At 40.1% G+C, this 12,871-nt stretch overlaps 2 protein-coding genes across 11 annotated transcripts in view; one reads left to right on the forward strand and one right to left on the reverse strand.

The window, feature by feature from the left end:
• IFT122 (intraflagellar transport 122) overlaps window positions 1-12,871 on the forward strand; it is a 97,144-nt gene that overhangs the window by 58,289 nt on the left and 25,984 nt on the right. For 2 of the 6 annotated variants that reach the window (XR_010885408.1, XM_067303550.1), the window contains exons 1-9: window positions 6,094-6,148; window positions 6,452-6,518; window positions 7,486-7,570; window positions 8,420-8,498; window positions 9,259-9,335; window positions 9,769-9,835; window positions 10,808-10,954; window positions 11,319-11,483; window positions 12,392-12,467. Coding sequence is in view for 5 of the 6 variants with exons in the window: in XM_067303550.1 (XP_067159651.1) it covers window positions 6,108-6,148; window positions 6,452-6,518; window positions 7,486-7,570; window positions 8,420-8,498; window positions 9,259-9,335; window positions 9,769-9,835; window positions 10,808-10,954; window positions 11,319-11,483; window positions 12,392-12,467 (804 nt within the window). In the remaining variant the exon portion in view is untranslated. Of the gene's footprint in view, window positions 1-6,093; window positions 6,149-6,451; window positions 6,519-6,539; window positions 6,560-6,971; window positions 6,983-7,485; window positions 7,571-8,419; window positions 8,499-9,258; window positions 9,336-9,768; window positions 9,836-10,807; window positions 10,955-11,318; window positions 11,484-12,391; window positions 12,468-12,871 lie in introns of those variants that run through there. The other 4 variants (XM_067303551.1, XM_067303552.1, XM_067303553.1 and 1 more) reach the window with 4 other exon arrangements.
• MBD4 (methyl-CpG binding domain 4, DNA glycosylase) lies at window positions 674-5,793 on the reverse strand. Of its 5 annotated transcripts, none has more exons than XM_067303545.1 (7): window positions 5,526-5,754; window positions 4,265-5,136; window positions 3,564-3,620; window positions 2,755-2,889; window positions 2,367-2,516; window positions 1,614-1,717; window positions 674-945 (listed from the first exon to the last, which is right to left on the reverse strand). In XM_067303545.1, the coding sequence occupies exons 1-7, from the start codon at window positions 5,696-5,698 to the stop codon at window positions 868-870; spliced, it is 1,569 nt and encodes a 522-aa protein (XP_067159646.1). In that variant the 5' UTR covers window positions 5,699-5,754; the 3' UTR covers window positions 674-867. The 5 variants fall into 5 exon arrangements, with proteins under 5 accessions (XP_067159646.1, XP_013810370.2, XP_067159649.1 ...); XM_013954916.2 differs by having other exon boundaries at window positions 3,546-3,620; XM_067303548.1 differs by lacking the exon at window positions 2,367-2,516 and having other exon boundaries at window positions 3,546-3,620; window positions 5,526-5,760.

A 12,871-nucleotide genomic window follows, 5' to 3' on the forward strand; every position in this document is an offset into this window, starting at 1 on the left:
CTACACTCGGCCGCGCACAGGGAACCGTCCAAAGCATCCGCAGCCTCTGCTCCAGCTCGGGAGAGCACTGTTAAACCCTAGCGCTTTTCCCTATCTTATTTCTCTGTAACTCTGCTTCAGTGCTCATCTGAGACACAGAGATTAAAGCAGGAGTGATTTTTTTTAACACAGCAGCTGATGTATGCACTGGCTCCTAGCTGCCTTGCATTCACCCACACGGCCCTGATCCACCCTGGGTACAACATTCACATGTTCTCTTCATGCTTGCTGATCACTGTTTGTAATGGTAAATGTGCTTTCAGAAACACTGACCTTAAAGCACACCTGATGTTCAGAAAGATGATTACTGCAAAAGGCATCTTTAAAAAAAGACAGCAACCATCGTTTTGACTCTCTGTACTACAAACACAGAGCCTGCTTTCTCATTTTTATTTCAATGGAGTCGTCCAGTCACAAGTCGATCAGAAGGAACCAAAAATCTGTCACATTTCACAATGGAAAATAGAGCAATAAGTTGCGTGTGATAAAGCAACTTGTTTTTAACAAAACAAATACAAAATAAACACTTAAAGTTCTTTCTTTGGTTAGGAAGCGTGATGTTACCTATAATCCATTATAACTGTGATGAGATGCAAAGTTAAGTGTGTGCAGCTTTAAAAGAACAGACGCTACAAAAATTTGGATACATTTATTTAAAATTTAAATCCTTTAATCGTCATTTTATTACAATGATTACCTGAGTTTGATATGTTACACAAATATTTAGATTAAGAACTTGATGATCAGAACAACACTTTAAGGATATCCACTTCATACAGATAGCAAGTTGGTAAATACAAGACGAGGTTGTATTAACTGGTTTTTTTTTCAATCTATACTTAATTTCTCATGATTTTCCCAGAGCCATGCATGATATACATTTAACTTGTGATCCTGTGGCTGCACCTAAAACATAATTAAAGCATTTAACATTTACTAAAATGTCTTCACTTAAAATACTTTACAGTTCTAAAGCATATATGTAAGACATTTCCCCTCCCAGCTCAGAACCTTTTTAAAGCTCACAGGTATTAGCGAAATATGATGCCACACATTACACAGGTAACTCTCTGCATACATAAACTAAAGAGTATAATGTTTGGACGGCCATGAAACAATGCCTTCACAAACTAGGAAGAAAGTCATGTGCCAGACAGCAAAATGATCCTTTAACCGCCCCTCACAATTTTCTGCAATGAAAGGAACGATGCATAGCGAGGATCCAGTGAAATCAGATCTCAGAGGGAATGACAGGCTCTTGCTGACATTAAATATACGGAACCCAATTTTTAGCTAGAGCAGGGAAGAGAATCTCACCCCCACATTAAGGAAATAAAAAATAGTGAAAAATAGAAAATTACAGAAAAATCAAGGTGACATGAGTCTTGATTTACAGGATCAGACTCTTAAAAGGCACATTCTGTAAATTCAATTAATTGAAGATGAAAATTTGCTATAATTTTATTTAATCTGAGTGATTACATCTGTAAAAGTCCAACAAAGCCAAAAGACAGACTCCCACTGCTTTGAGCATGTTTTGGATCAAGCCCTGCAAGAATGGCAGCATCACATACCTCTTTCCATTCATTGACACAGAAGATTCTGTAGGAGTCGTTTCCATATTTTCCAATTCCGTGCAGTTCAATGGGGTACCTCCACTGCTTGGTCAGATATTCATCTAGAACATACAGTCACATACTTCAGTATGTACAGACAAGTGGATCACAGAAAGCAAGTCTAGACAAAATCCTGATTCTCTGTTATTGTCTCAGACGTCTATTTTAGAACATTTTAAATGAAAAACAGTACAAGTTTTAGCTATTTCCTAGCTAAAGTAGGTGAAGAATCCCTGTGGAGTCACAAAACATCTTTCAAACAAATCTGTTTGTGGGTGAATTCACTGTGGGTGAATTTAAATAAACCTCTCTCCTCAGAATCCACAGAGGAATGCTTTTATTTTAAGTATGAAGTACAGAAAGTATCATAGACTCATAGGCTGGAAGGGACTTCTGGAGGTCATCTGATACGAACCAAAGCAAAGCCATCTTGGAAAATGCTGAATCAGTCTTGGAGACATTAATTAACTTTTTCCGATCAAAGAATTCTCCTAAATGAAAGTCTCTTGCAGAACTCATTATGTATGTTATTTTATTCTCAGTTAAGGCAGTAGGATGGACAGCTTTACACACATAGGACCAATGCATCCCAAAGCTGCACAAGTATTTGCCAAACTGAAGGAAAAGGCCACAGAGCACTGTTTGAAAACAATGATGTTTCTTTGCTAATATAATTTAGACCATTCTACAACCATACTAAGGAAAATTTACCTGAAAACTTGATTATAGTTTTTGCTCTGAGTTCATAGAGGCCAAGAGGTCTGAGCAGCTCTGACATTTCTTTCCAGTCTGCAGTTCTCGCTATTTCAGGAGAAGGGTATTTCTTAAGGAACTCCCAGAGCACAGGAATTGCCATCTTACCTAGCCAAAGAAATCACTGTGAAAAGAAGACTGTGCAGGTAATTCTCTTTTGCAATTATCTATGTGTGTTTTTGGAAGTGAACTTTTGCTGACTTAGGATTTACATTTTTTTTTTTACATTAACACAAGCTAAAATGCATTTAATCTTTCATTAATGCCATAAATTTTGGCAGCTGTTCTGACCCTATGACAACAGCACCCCAACATTTACACAGCACAAAATTGTATTACTGTTTACCTGAAGTCTTATTGAGAAATATGGTTGCAATGAGGAGTTTCCATGGATCATGGAAAAGAGTTTCTTGGACCAAGTTAAAAGGAGAACGTGGAGGAGTCCACTTTCTGAAGGCCTTCCTTCTAGGTGGGCTTGGAGCTGTACACAAAGGCAATATGGGAAAAGTTACTGGGCAGTAAAGGACGGATTAATCTATTTAAAAGAAAATAATTAGAAAAAGGAAGAACTTTCAGAGCAGATTCATCTTTGTGGGGGCACGTATGTGGACAGCACATTGGCAATTCACTCGCTCTCTTTTACAAAACTGCAAGGGACTGTGTGTCCCTGGCACAGTCTACAATAAGAGTGAAGGCTGCCTATATCTGTGGCACTGTGTTTCAAGGGTATATGTATTTTCAGAGAAGAGGGGCCCTTCACAGCTATCTTCACCTTCTTTTTGAAGTACAGAGCAGTAGCCACAGAGTAGAGGGTTTCCCCTTGACAGAAAAAACACCTTAGTGGTCTGTAAAGAACCTTCCCAAAGCCCACTCAATCCATCCTCTTACAGTTGCTGAAAGAGCTGCCGATTCATTCATATTAGACATAATAGTTGTTTGCAAGATACAAACCACCAAGGTTTAAAATGGGACAAGATCAGCACTTTTGCACTAAGCCTAGCTCTCTGATGCCACAGAGCACAGCTATACTTGAGCAGGCCTAAAACTGCAAGAAATTTTCCATAACATTACTTGATCTTGAGCCATCGTATTCCTCCCTGCATAAAATAGAATTTCTTTCCCTAAAGAATATTATACCTTCTTTACAGTATTTACTTGAAAAATACGGACTCGTTTTCCTCCTTTCCACCTGTGTTCGTGGAATAGACTCTTCTGTAAAGAAATAATACTTTAGCATTATTTCTGTCACAATTAAAAAGAAAAAAAACATAAAATATTTTGCTTTTAGGTTTCATATACTATTTCCTCTTTATGTTGTGATGGGAATACAAGGATTTCTAGTAGGTGTGTAGAATGTAAATATACTTTGGATTCACCCCGGTACTCCTGTATTTCAGCTCTATGAAGTATCTTCATAAGAGAAACCATTACTTTGCAACAGCCTGAGGAAACACGTTCAGCTACAGTCAAGGTTTAAATGTTCTCTACAAACTACTATCATATGAAACAAGCTAAAACTAGGCTGTTACATGAATCAAAAACTGACCAGTGGTGCAGCAGCATGAGAAGAGCTTATGCACGGAAGGTAATGATCATTATTATATTATATCATAAAGCTGAAGAGACCAATAGAGTAAGTTTCAGTTGTGAATAAATCTACATTAAGTTAAATGCTGCAGGATAAAGAAATGAGACAGATTCCCACTGAGGCACATGCAGATCTTCTTCATTTGGATGGATGAAGTATGTCCAAGCACAAAGTAGGTTGATCTGAAACAGAATACTTTTCTGCTAAAGTTCAGGAATACCCCTGGCAGAGAGTTAGACTAACACTCTACTCAAAAACACATAGATACCTTGCAGCATTTTAACTTCTGTGAAGATTTTCCTGTCACAAGGCTGCAAAATGTTAGCATCTGTTTCAGCGTCGGATTTAAAATTCTGGTTATCTGGATTTACTTGATCTGTATCCTTCCTTATTTCAAATTCATCAGTTTTCTCCTCAGATTTTGCAGATGATGCTTCATTAAAACTTTTCTCTACACACTCCAGCTCAGCTACGCTCTTCAACTCCTTTTCTAAGTGAGTTGTGACTGATCCTAGCTGTATTTCTGACTGTGATCCAGAAATCAGTAATTTCTCTGTTAAAAGAGTTTTTCTTTTTCCAGCATCCACAGGGTCTGTGTTCTGGTCATCTATCCCTTGACTGTTAGAGACACACATGTCCTTCTTTCTACAGAATTTCTTGTTTTGAATGCACTCATTTTCTTGTTTATTACATACTTTTCTCTGTCTTTTGGGTTGGGTATTATCTGGATTTCTCTTTTCTGAGGTCCTTCTAGTTCTTTTACTCTGAACACTTTTTCCAACTGCCCCTTTTTTTTTGGTTTTCAAACAGTCCTCTGGTTTTATTTCTTCCACGATCAAATCTTTACTACCACAAGTGGTTGTACCAGAAACATCTTCCAGTTGTTCATTTCCAGTTTGAACCTTATGAATTTTATCTTCTTCACCGTTTTGTACACTGCGGTCTTGCACCTGACTTTGACAATCCTCTTTCTCTAAAATAGTTACCACAGCTTTTGTGCTGCATCTTTTGGCCCTTGAACGGGTACTGCTCTGAGACAGTGCAGTAAAATCAAAATCTTCTGGTTTTAGAGTTGTCTCCCCAGTTTTACGAAAATAATCCACAAGTGCACCTTTTGATCTTAGTTTATGTCCTTCAGGACTGTAGGATGAAAGAAAAGTAAACGATTAGTGATGACTTTTTCACCCTCTTGCTCTTCACTTAAAAAAACTACCTTGTATTTAAAAAACAACACGAAACGGTTGACAGGATGATGTCTGGACAACTTTCTGAGACTTGATCAAAAAAGGTTTATGCAAATAATTTACAGCTAATACTATACGTATTAAGCACTTCATGAGCTCTGTACATAGCACGCACGTATTTTTATTTACGAGTGTATACATTTATCAGTATGAGGGGGGATAAAAGAAGAGGCTTGCCTAAACTTAAGAAGAGCTTACCCCGATTTCAATGGGCACAGAACCAACCGGCGGGAGGGCACCTCGGTGCCGGCCCCCCGTCGGACAGGACACACTCTCAACCGTTACCTGACGAAATAAACATCGTATTTCCCCGCTGTTTTTCCGGACCGCCGTTGCTTCACGATCCTCTCCCACCCGCGCGGGGCGCCTCCGCCGCCCGCGGCAGCGGCGGCTTCGTTCGAGGGGCCCCGCTCGGCGCCGGGGTCGGGGCCGGGGTCGGGGAGCGCCGCCGCCTCCATCGCGGCCCCCGCCGCGTTCCCGCCGCCACCCGCGTGACGTCACCGCCTGGTGACATCACCACCCCCGGCGACGTCCCGCCGCCACCGGAGCGGGGGGAGGAGCGCAGGGCCCGCCCGCTGCCATGGCAACCCACCAACCGCCCGCTCCCCCGCTTCCGCTGCCGCCATTCCGCAGGCGCCTCGGGCCACGTGACGACCCCCAGCTCCCCCCCCCAAAGCTCACATGCGGCCACGCCCCCGAGCGGGCGCGGGCGCGGGCGCGGGCGCAGCACCGCCCCGTCGCGCGGCGCCGCTCCGCGCATGCGCGCGCCCCTCGGCGGCTGCGGCAGCCCGTGCGCATGCGCGTTGCCAGGGGCGCCCGCGGTTGCCGGTGTAAACAGGCGGCGGCGCTGGCGGCGGCGGGGGGGCGATGCGGGCCGCGCTCACCTGGCGCGACAAGGCCGAGCAGTGGTAAGAGCCTGGGGCCCGGTCCCCAGGCCCCGGTCCCCGGTTCCACCCGCGTCCGGCCGGCCACGGCCTGCAGCCCGCCCGGCGCTCCGCGGGGCCGCCGTCACCGGCTGTGCGCCTTGGGGAAGCTGCTCCGAAATCGGGTGTACCCCGACGTTTGCAGCTAGGGGGTTTTGTTGCGTGAGATTTTTAAAGTTAGAAGTATGTATTTGGTGCTTTGGAAGTATAACTTTGGTGCTTTAAGTATTTAAGCCTCTGCCTACTAACTTGTGTGGATTTTTTTGTTTGTTTGTTTGCTTTCTGTAGTATTTATGATCTTGCATTCAAACCGGATGGGACTCAGCTGATAATTGCTGCTGGAAATAGACTGCTGGTAGGACACCTTTTTTCCCTCTTGCAGTTACAGCTGTAGGGGTATGATTTCTTCTGCATTAATCTTTGAGCGTATGAACCTATCAGAAATCCTCTTATCTCTACTGCTTCAGTCTAATACATGTATATTTTCATATGGTTTAACTGTAAAGTGTTTCAAAGCTATTTGATGTTTCTTACCAATTTTTTTTAAGCTTTATTTCCAAGGGTAATGAGCTTTATGCGACTTGTGTCATCTTGTCCTTCCTTACCTCACCCGGAGGTTTTGAACCCATTAACACTCAGCCAAATTTCCCGTAGTGGCAATGATATACAAACCCTGTGTTGTTACAAGTTTCATGGAAATCCCTCTGAAAAGAGGGAAGAAACCCCACTTAATGTCCCTGCATTGAGAGAAGATTCAACTAGAGCTTTATCCAGCACTGCGCATCTGCTTGCCTGCTGCTAACCCAGCTCAGAACCAAGGTTCTCATATGGTCTCTTGCAAAGCTCTCGTGTGGGGCAGGCTGTGGGGGTGGGTGGATGGCACGATTCCACAGCTGTAAGTTAGAGTTGCACAAAAGCAGGCTTTATTAGTTTCACTGCTCACAGCATGGTGTATTTAATGATGGCCCTTTCCAGGCCATCAGGCCATTAAAAATAATTCTCAGATAGGGAAAGAATGGGATGATGTAAGACAAGCACGCCAAATGTGCTGTTTGGACATGTCTTTTGTATATGTAATTTACTAGTGTTCAGTATTCGTTCCTTCTGAGTGTTGAAAGAGAAGCATTACTTCAAGGAAGGGTGCCCTTACATTTTAAAATGTTTTTTCTTGTCCTGTCCTAACTAACTAATGACATGGATTGTACACAAAAAAGCAAGCACAAAAAAAGTGCATAATCTTGTTGACTTTTTGTAATTTTAGGCCTTAGTCCTGTGTAGCTCATTGGGAGATTGAGGTTTTATATTCATTTTTGTTTATATAGGTATATGATACTTCTGATGGAACCTTAATCCAGCCTTTGAAAGGACATAAGGACACTGTATACTGTGTGGCTTATGCTAAAGATGGTAAATATCATTTGGGGGGTCTTTGTTATTCTACTTTGTAGAGCATGTAACCTCTTCCCTTTGTTGTTGAAAATTGATAAATAAAGTAATCAAGGTGGTTCTAGTGATCGTATTTTGAACACATATGATCTTTTAGTATTGGGTTTTGAAATGCATTACAAATGCTACACGCAGAAGGAAGTGCTGCATTTTCACGTCTGTAATTTAAAGTTACCTGTTATGTTAATCCAAGAACTGCAGTCCCCGCTTCCCTTCCCCTTCTGCTTCAGCTGCAGTTAAATTTGTATTTGTGGGGGTAGCATGAGGAGAAGGCTTACCCTAGAAGTCCCTCTTTCTAGCAGTCCTCCTGCCTCTGGTTTTTCTTCACCAGTTCCTCTCTCTCAGAGCTTCCCGGTTGTAGTGAGTCTAGATGAAGGATCAGACAGAGCTCACTCTGCTTATAAGTCTTTCATTGCCTCTGACTCTCATTCTGTGTGGACTGTAAGGACTTCCTGTCAAATACTGTGCTTTCAAAAAGTGCAAGTATATTTACGTTATACTTGTGAAAATGTACCATTTTCCTCTTGGGACTAGTAACCTAAGTCTTCAACTTGTGACTGACAACATTGGGAAGACTGGCTACTTGCACTGCTGGGTTTAACGATGAGTTCTCTGACAGAATAACAAAATAAGGCCATTGGAGTTTCATGTAGATGGAGAAGCACAGCCACGTGAAGACACTTGCAATGTTAGGCCCTTTATTACTTGAGCCTTGTGAAGTTCAAGATTTTCTTGCTCCCTCTTTGGTTGAATATTTGAAATGAAAGTGATTCTTAAATGTGTGAGACTTAAATTATATTTAATTCCTAGGCAAACGTTTTGCATCTGGCTCAGCAGATAAAAGTGTGATAATTTGGACTTCAAAGTTAGAAGGAATTCTGAAATATACGTAAGTAATCCCTTTCAATTCTGTGCCTCTCAAATACAGACTTTGGTTATGAATTTCTGCTGTCAAAGAATAAGTGATGTTAGAAGTGGAAGAAGGTTAACTAGGGTCAGAGAAAAGGCTAGCGGGGAATAAGGAGAGGGAAGAGGAGAAGAACAAAGTATGTGAAAAGCAGGAGAAGTAATTAAAGGCATGAAAGAGGGTGTGAAATCTAAAGGTCTGATGAATTTAGAGGGCTGGCAGAGAACTGGGGAATGTCTGTATTTGAGAGGGAATGAAACAGAATATGATTCTGATCTTGTGTAGTAAACCAAATTAATATAATTCTAGTTCAAAGACCAAACTAAAGATAAGGACTGGGACTTTCCTCTTGGCTTTGTTTTATATGTCATCTCTCAAGCTATGTCTTAAATTCTGTTTCTGACTGTGTGTGTACAATTATTGTTGAAGTTAGGAGTATACAGTCATACTTATTTTAGAATTTGGCTATAACCTTTAATCACATTTCACAATATTTCACAAACCACTGTCTACCTATATTTTTAGCTAATCTTGATGAAACACACCAAATCCTCCATTTAAAGACAGTTGGTTTTGAATTTATTATTGATCTAGGTTACAGTAATTGCAGATTAATTTGATGTAATATAAGCTGATCTAATTATTTCTGGCATCTGGTAAGCCTTTCAGCTATCTTGCTGAAAGTTAGAAAATGAGGCATTTAAGAATGATTTATTGAAATGTGATTGTAACTTTATTCTAGGCATAATGACTCTATACAGTGCGTTTCATACAATCCTCTTACTCATCAGTTGGCATCCTGCTCTTCCAGTGATTTTGGTATGTCTTCTCCTTCTTACTTTTCCATTAAACCAGTAAATTCAATTAAATTGAAGAGTGAAGCTAAATACAGATGAATACAGTTCTTATCCGGAAGAGATGAGGTATAAAGATACTGCTACCTAACAAAGTAGCATTAGATATTTATTTAACTCCCTTAAACACAGTTGAAAAGGACTATGTAGTGAGATGCCATAGATTAAAACACAGTGCTTTATTTCACCATGACTTTTCCATGACTTGTTCTGTGATATTCAGATTTTTTTTCCATTTATTGATAAATACTATCTATTTAAATAATCCTTCTAGCAGTGAGTGAGATTTTGATCCCTCTGAAATCCAAAATGAGTCTTCTGTCAATGTATGTTTCTGATCTGAATGCTGATCAACTCTTACTTATAGTTTACTGTGTTTTTTGTTTGTTTTGACGAAGGTTTGTGGTCTCCTGAACAGAAGTCAGTCTCCAAACATAAAACTAGCAGTAAGATTACTTGCTGTAGGTAAGTTTTAAGGATTGCCTGTGTCATTTAAGTTAGCTTCATTACAAACCCTAATATGCAAGCTGAAAGAGAAACAAGTTCAAATAAAATAGTTAAACAAATGCAGAGACAGTAACCAGTAGTATGAGGTAGGCTCTCCTAACTTGCCATTCTCATCTTTAGGTACATAATGTTACTGAGCAGCAAGGCAGCATTATAATGCTTGAAAAGCAATTATGATGCTCCAGTAGCAATATGACTATTATTTATCAAAAGCAATTTGTTTTCTCAGAGGGAAAATTTTGTTTATAGCAATGGCTTTGGTTTTGATTTGGTAGTGTTTGTCAGAGGTGTGTTCTGGTCTTGAGCAAGTGACTTGATTTCTCTCTTTCTCTCTCTGTTTAGCCATCTTGTGCAATAACAATAAAAAGAAGTTAGAAGGAAAAGCAGTTATACTTTCTGGCTATAGTGCTTTTTGCCTTTCGTCTTGGTGGTTTTTGCAGGAGAAGCAGATGTTATGGGAAACCTGAGGCAAGGGTACAATGATTTGTGTAGTCACCCTGCTAACTACAGTAGAGACAAGAATAGAAAGCAGGTCTCTTCTGTCCCAGCCTGATGCATTTTTCTGATCACTCTTCTAAATGTGTTTTTTAAAACAGTTTGGTCTACTGCCAACACTGTCATCAAAAAATGTATGTGTTACTTAGCACATGATACAAGAATTGCAAGCAGATGATAGCTTTAGTATTTTTTTTATTTCTACTTTTTTTTGTTTGTGTGTATATAATAAAATGTTCTTGCTATAGTGCATGCTGTTGCCATAAATGTGGATTTAGATGCATAAACAAACTGTAGGATTACTGGCTATCTCCCAGAACTTCCTCTTAAAAATATATTTCAATCTATCATCCCTGTTTGAGTAGGCTGTACCATCCTACAGTCCTGCTGCTTGTTTTTAGTAGTTTGCTCTTCAATATGTGTGTGTTTTATCAGCTGGACAAATGATGGCCAATACCTTGCTTTGGGGATGTTCAACGGCATTGTCAGCATAAGAAATAAAAATGGTGAAGAGAAAGTTAAAATAGAGCGTACAGGGGGTGCTTCTTCTCCAATATGGTCAATTTGTTGGAATCCATCCAGGTAAATCATTTCATCCTTCCTTTTCATGCTGAATAGATAATCCTTGCCTTATTGATTGTAGAAAGGCTTGACTTTTATCCCTGCTGAAACAGATTAATGGCAACTACGTTATGTTTGTCTAGTGATTATATATTGGGGTTTGGCTTTGCTGCCAGTCTTCAATTAATGTAAATTAATGTAAAAACTGAGAATGAATTCTACTTAGATCTCAAGAAACACCTCATTTATGTCTTTTATTTTGTTCTTTTTGTTGGATTTCTGTTTGGACTGGGAGTTACAGGGGGATGGGGGGTGGCAGTTTGTACTTCAATTCAGAGGGAATTTTGTCCCAAACTAATATGTGAATGAACAATTGATATTGCAGTAGGTGGGAGAATTTTTGGAGTAGAGCAAATGAGGATGAAGAGGAGTCAGTTCACAGCTATTTAGAGGAGTTACCAGTGTTGAAATCCAGGCCTGGCAGTAGTCAGTATAGTGATACAGAGGAAGAAGAGCATGAGGAAGAAGAGAGCCCTAGGGATTCCAACTTGTGAGTGAAATTTCAAAGGAACCTATCTATCTGTATTATGTAGAATAGTAATTTATAAAAAGGACCAAAGCGAAAGGGTATTATCCAGTTTACAAAATCAGGTATTCGGAAGTTAGGAAAATCTGGATTAACAGTTGCCTGTACAGTCTTAATTTATTCTGCTCATGTGTGTTCATTATGGGATAATTCTTAAGTATGTGATTGCACGTTATTTTTTTCCCACAGGTGCATACATCATTCATTGAGCAAAGAGAAGGTGCTTGTTAAACAATTAGCTTTTCATTATTTTTTTTCATCCATTTCCTTTTTGTTCAGCTTGTGGCTCAAAGCATTATTTACAGCAGAATGTTCAGATTACTGTCTTCCCTCTTCCTGGGTAAAAAGCTGTGGAGAATGTGGCTCCTGTGTTATGCCCCAAGCTGAACAGATTGTGTCTGAGTACCAAAGTTAACAAATGTGAGACCTGGGGCCTTTCCTCAGTCTGCTGCTGCTCTCCCAGGAGCAAATTTTGTTCTCTCTTACAGTCTTATAATTATGGTTCACTCTTGCTCGGCTGTATTGACTTTGTTATGGTGGCTTTATATCACTGTAACTAAGATCAGAAGCTGGGCCCAGATGCTTCGTTTTTTTAAGGGATCATTAGCTTTAGTGTACCCACTGTTACATAGCTGTATGTGAAGCGATGCATCAAGCTTTGCAGTTACTCCTGTGGAGGAGATTGATTTTATTTTGTACCCCAAGCTGTTCTCTGGCTTTAAATGACAAGGTATATGTGCTGTCCTTTCAGTTTATGGACTTTTTAAAAGCAATGTGAAATATATTCTGCTATCTTATTACTTAATTCTATTACTCTAAGAGACTTATGAATAATTTACTGTAAAATTACTGTATAACTTTTTTTTTCTTAGAGATGAACACAACGATATTTTAGCTGTGGCAGACTGGGGTCAAAAACTTTCCTTTTATCAGCTTAGTGGCAAGCAGGTATGTTTTGGAGTGGCAGGGTATTTCTGATTCTGTTCTGTCTTTTCCATACAAAGCACTTGTATATTATTGCTTTATTAGCTACATGAAATGTTTTCTGACTTCCAGACCTTTTCTGAGTCTGTTTTCTAATTGTATTTTCCTCTAGCTCTTGTTTCTTTCATGGCAACAGAGCTGCTGTCTTCCAGTTCTTGTATTAAACTTACAACTTTGCAGACTTTTGTAGTATGGTTTACTGGCCCATACAGAACTTCTGTATGTTTCTTTCAATCAGTTAATGGGGGTGCATGTGTGTGAATTGCTTTCATTCTGAGTAGGTTGATTTGGGACTGGAAGGATACTTGGGCGTAATTTAGAACAGCTTTGGGGATCTTAGTATAGTCAGTGGTTCTGGGGTATTGAAA

Source organism: Apteryx mantelli, chromosome 12, assembly GCF_036417845.1.
Source record: "Apteryx mantelli isolate bAptMan1 chromosome 12, bAptMan1.hap1, whole genome shotgun sequence".
Classification (NCBI taxonomy): Eukaryota; Metazoa; Chordata; class Aves; order Apterygiformes; family Apterygidae; genus Apteryx; species Apteryx mantelli.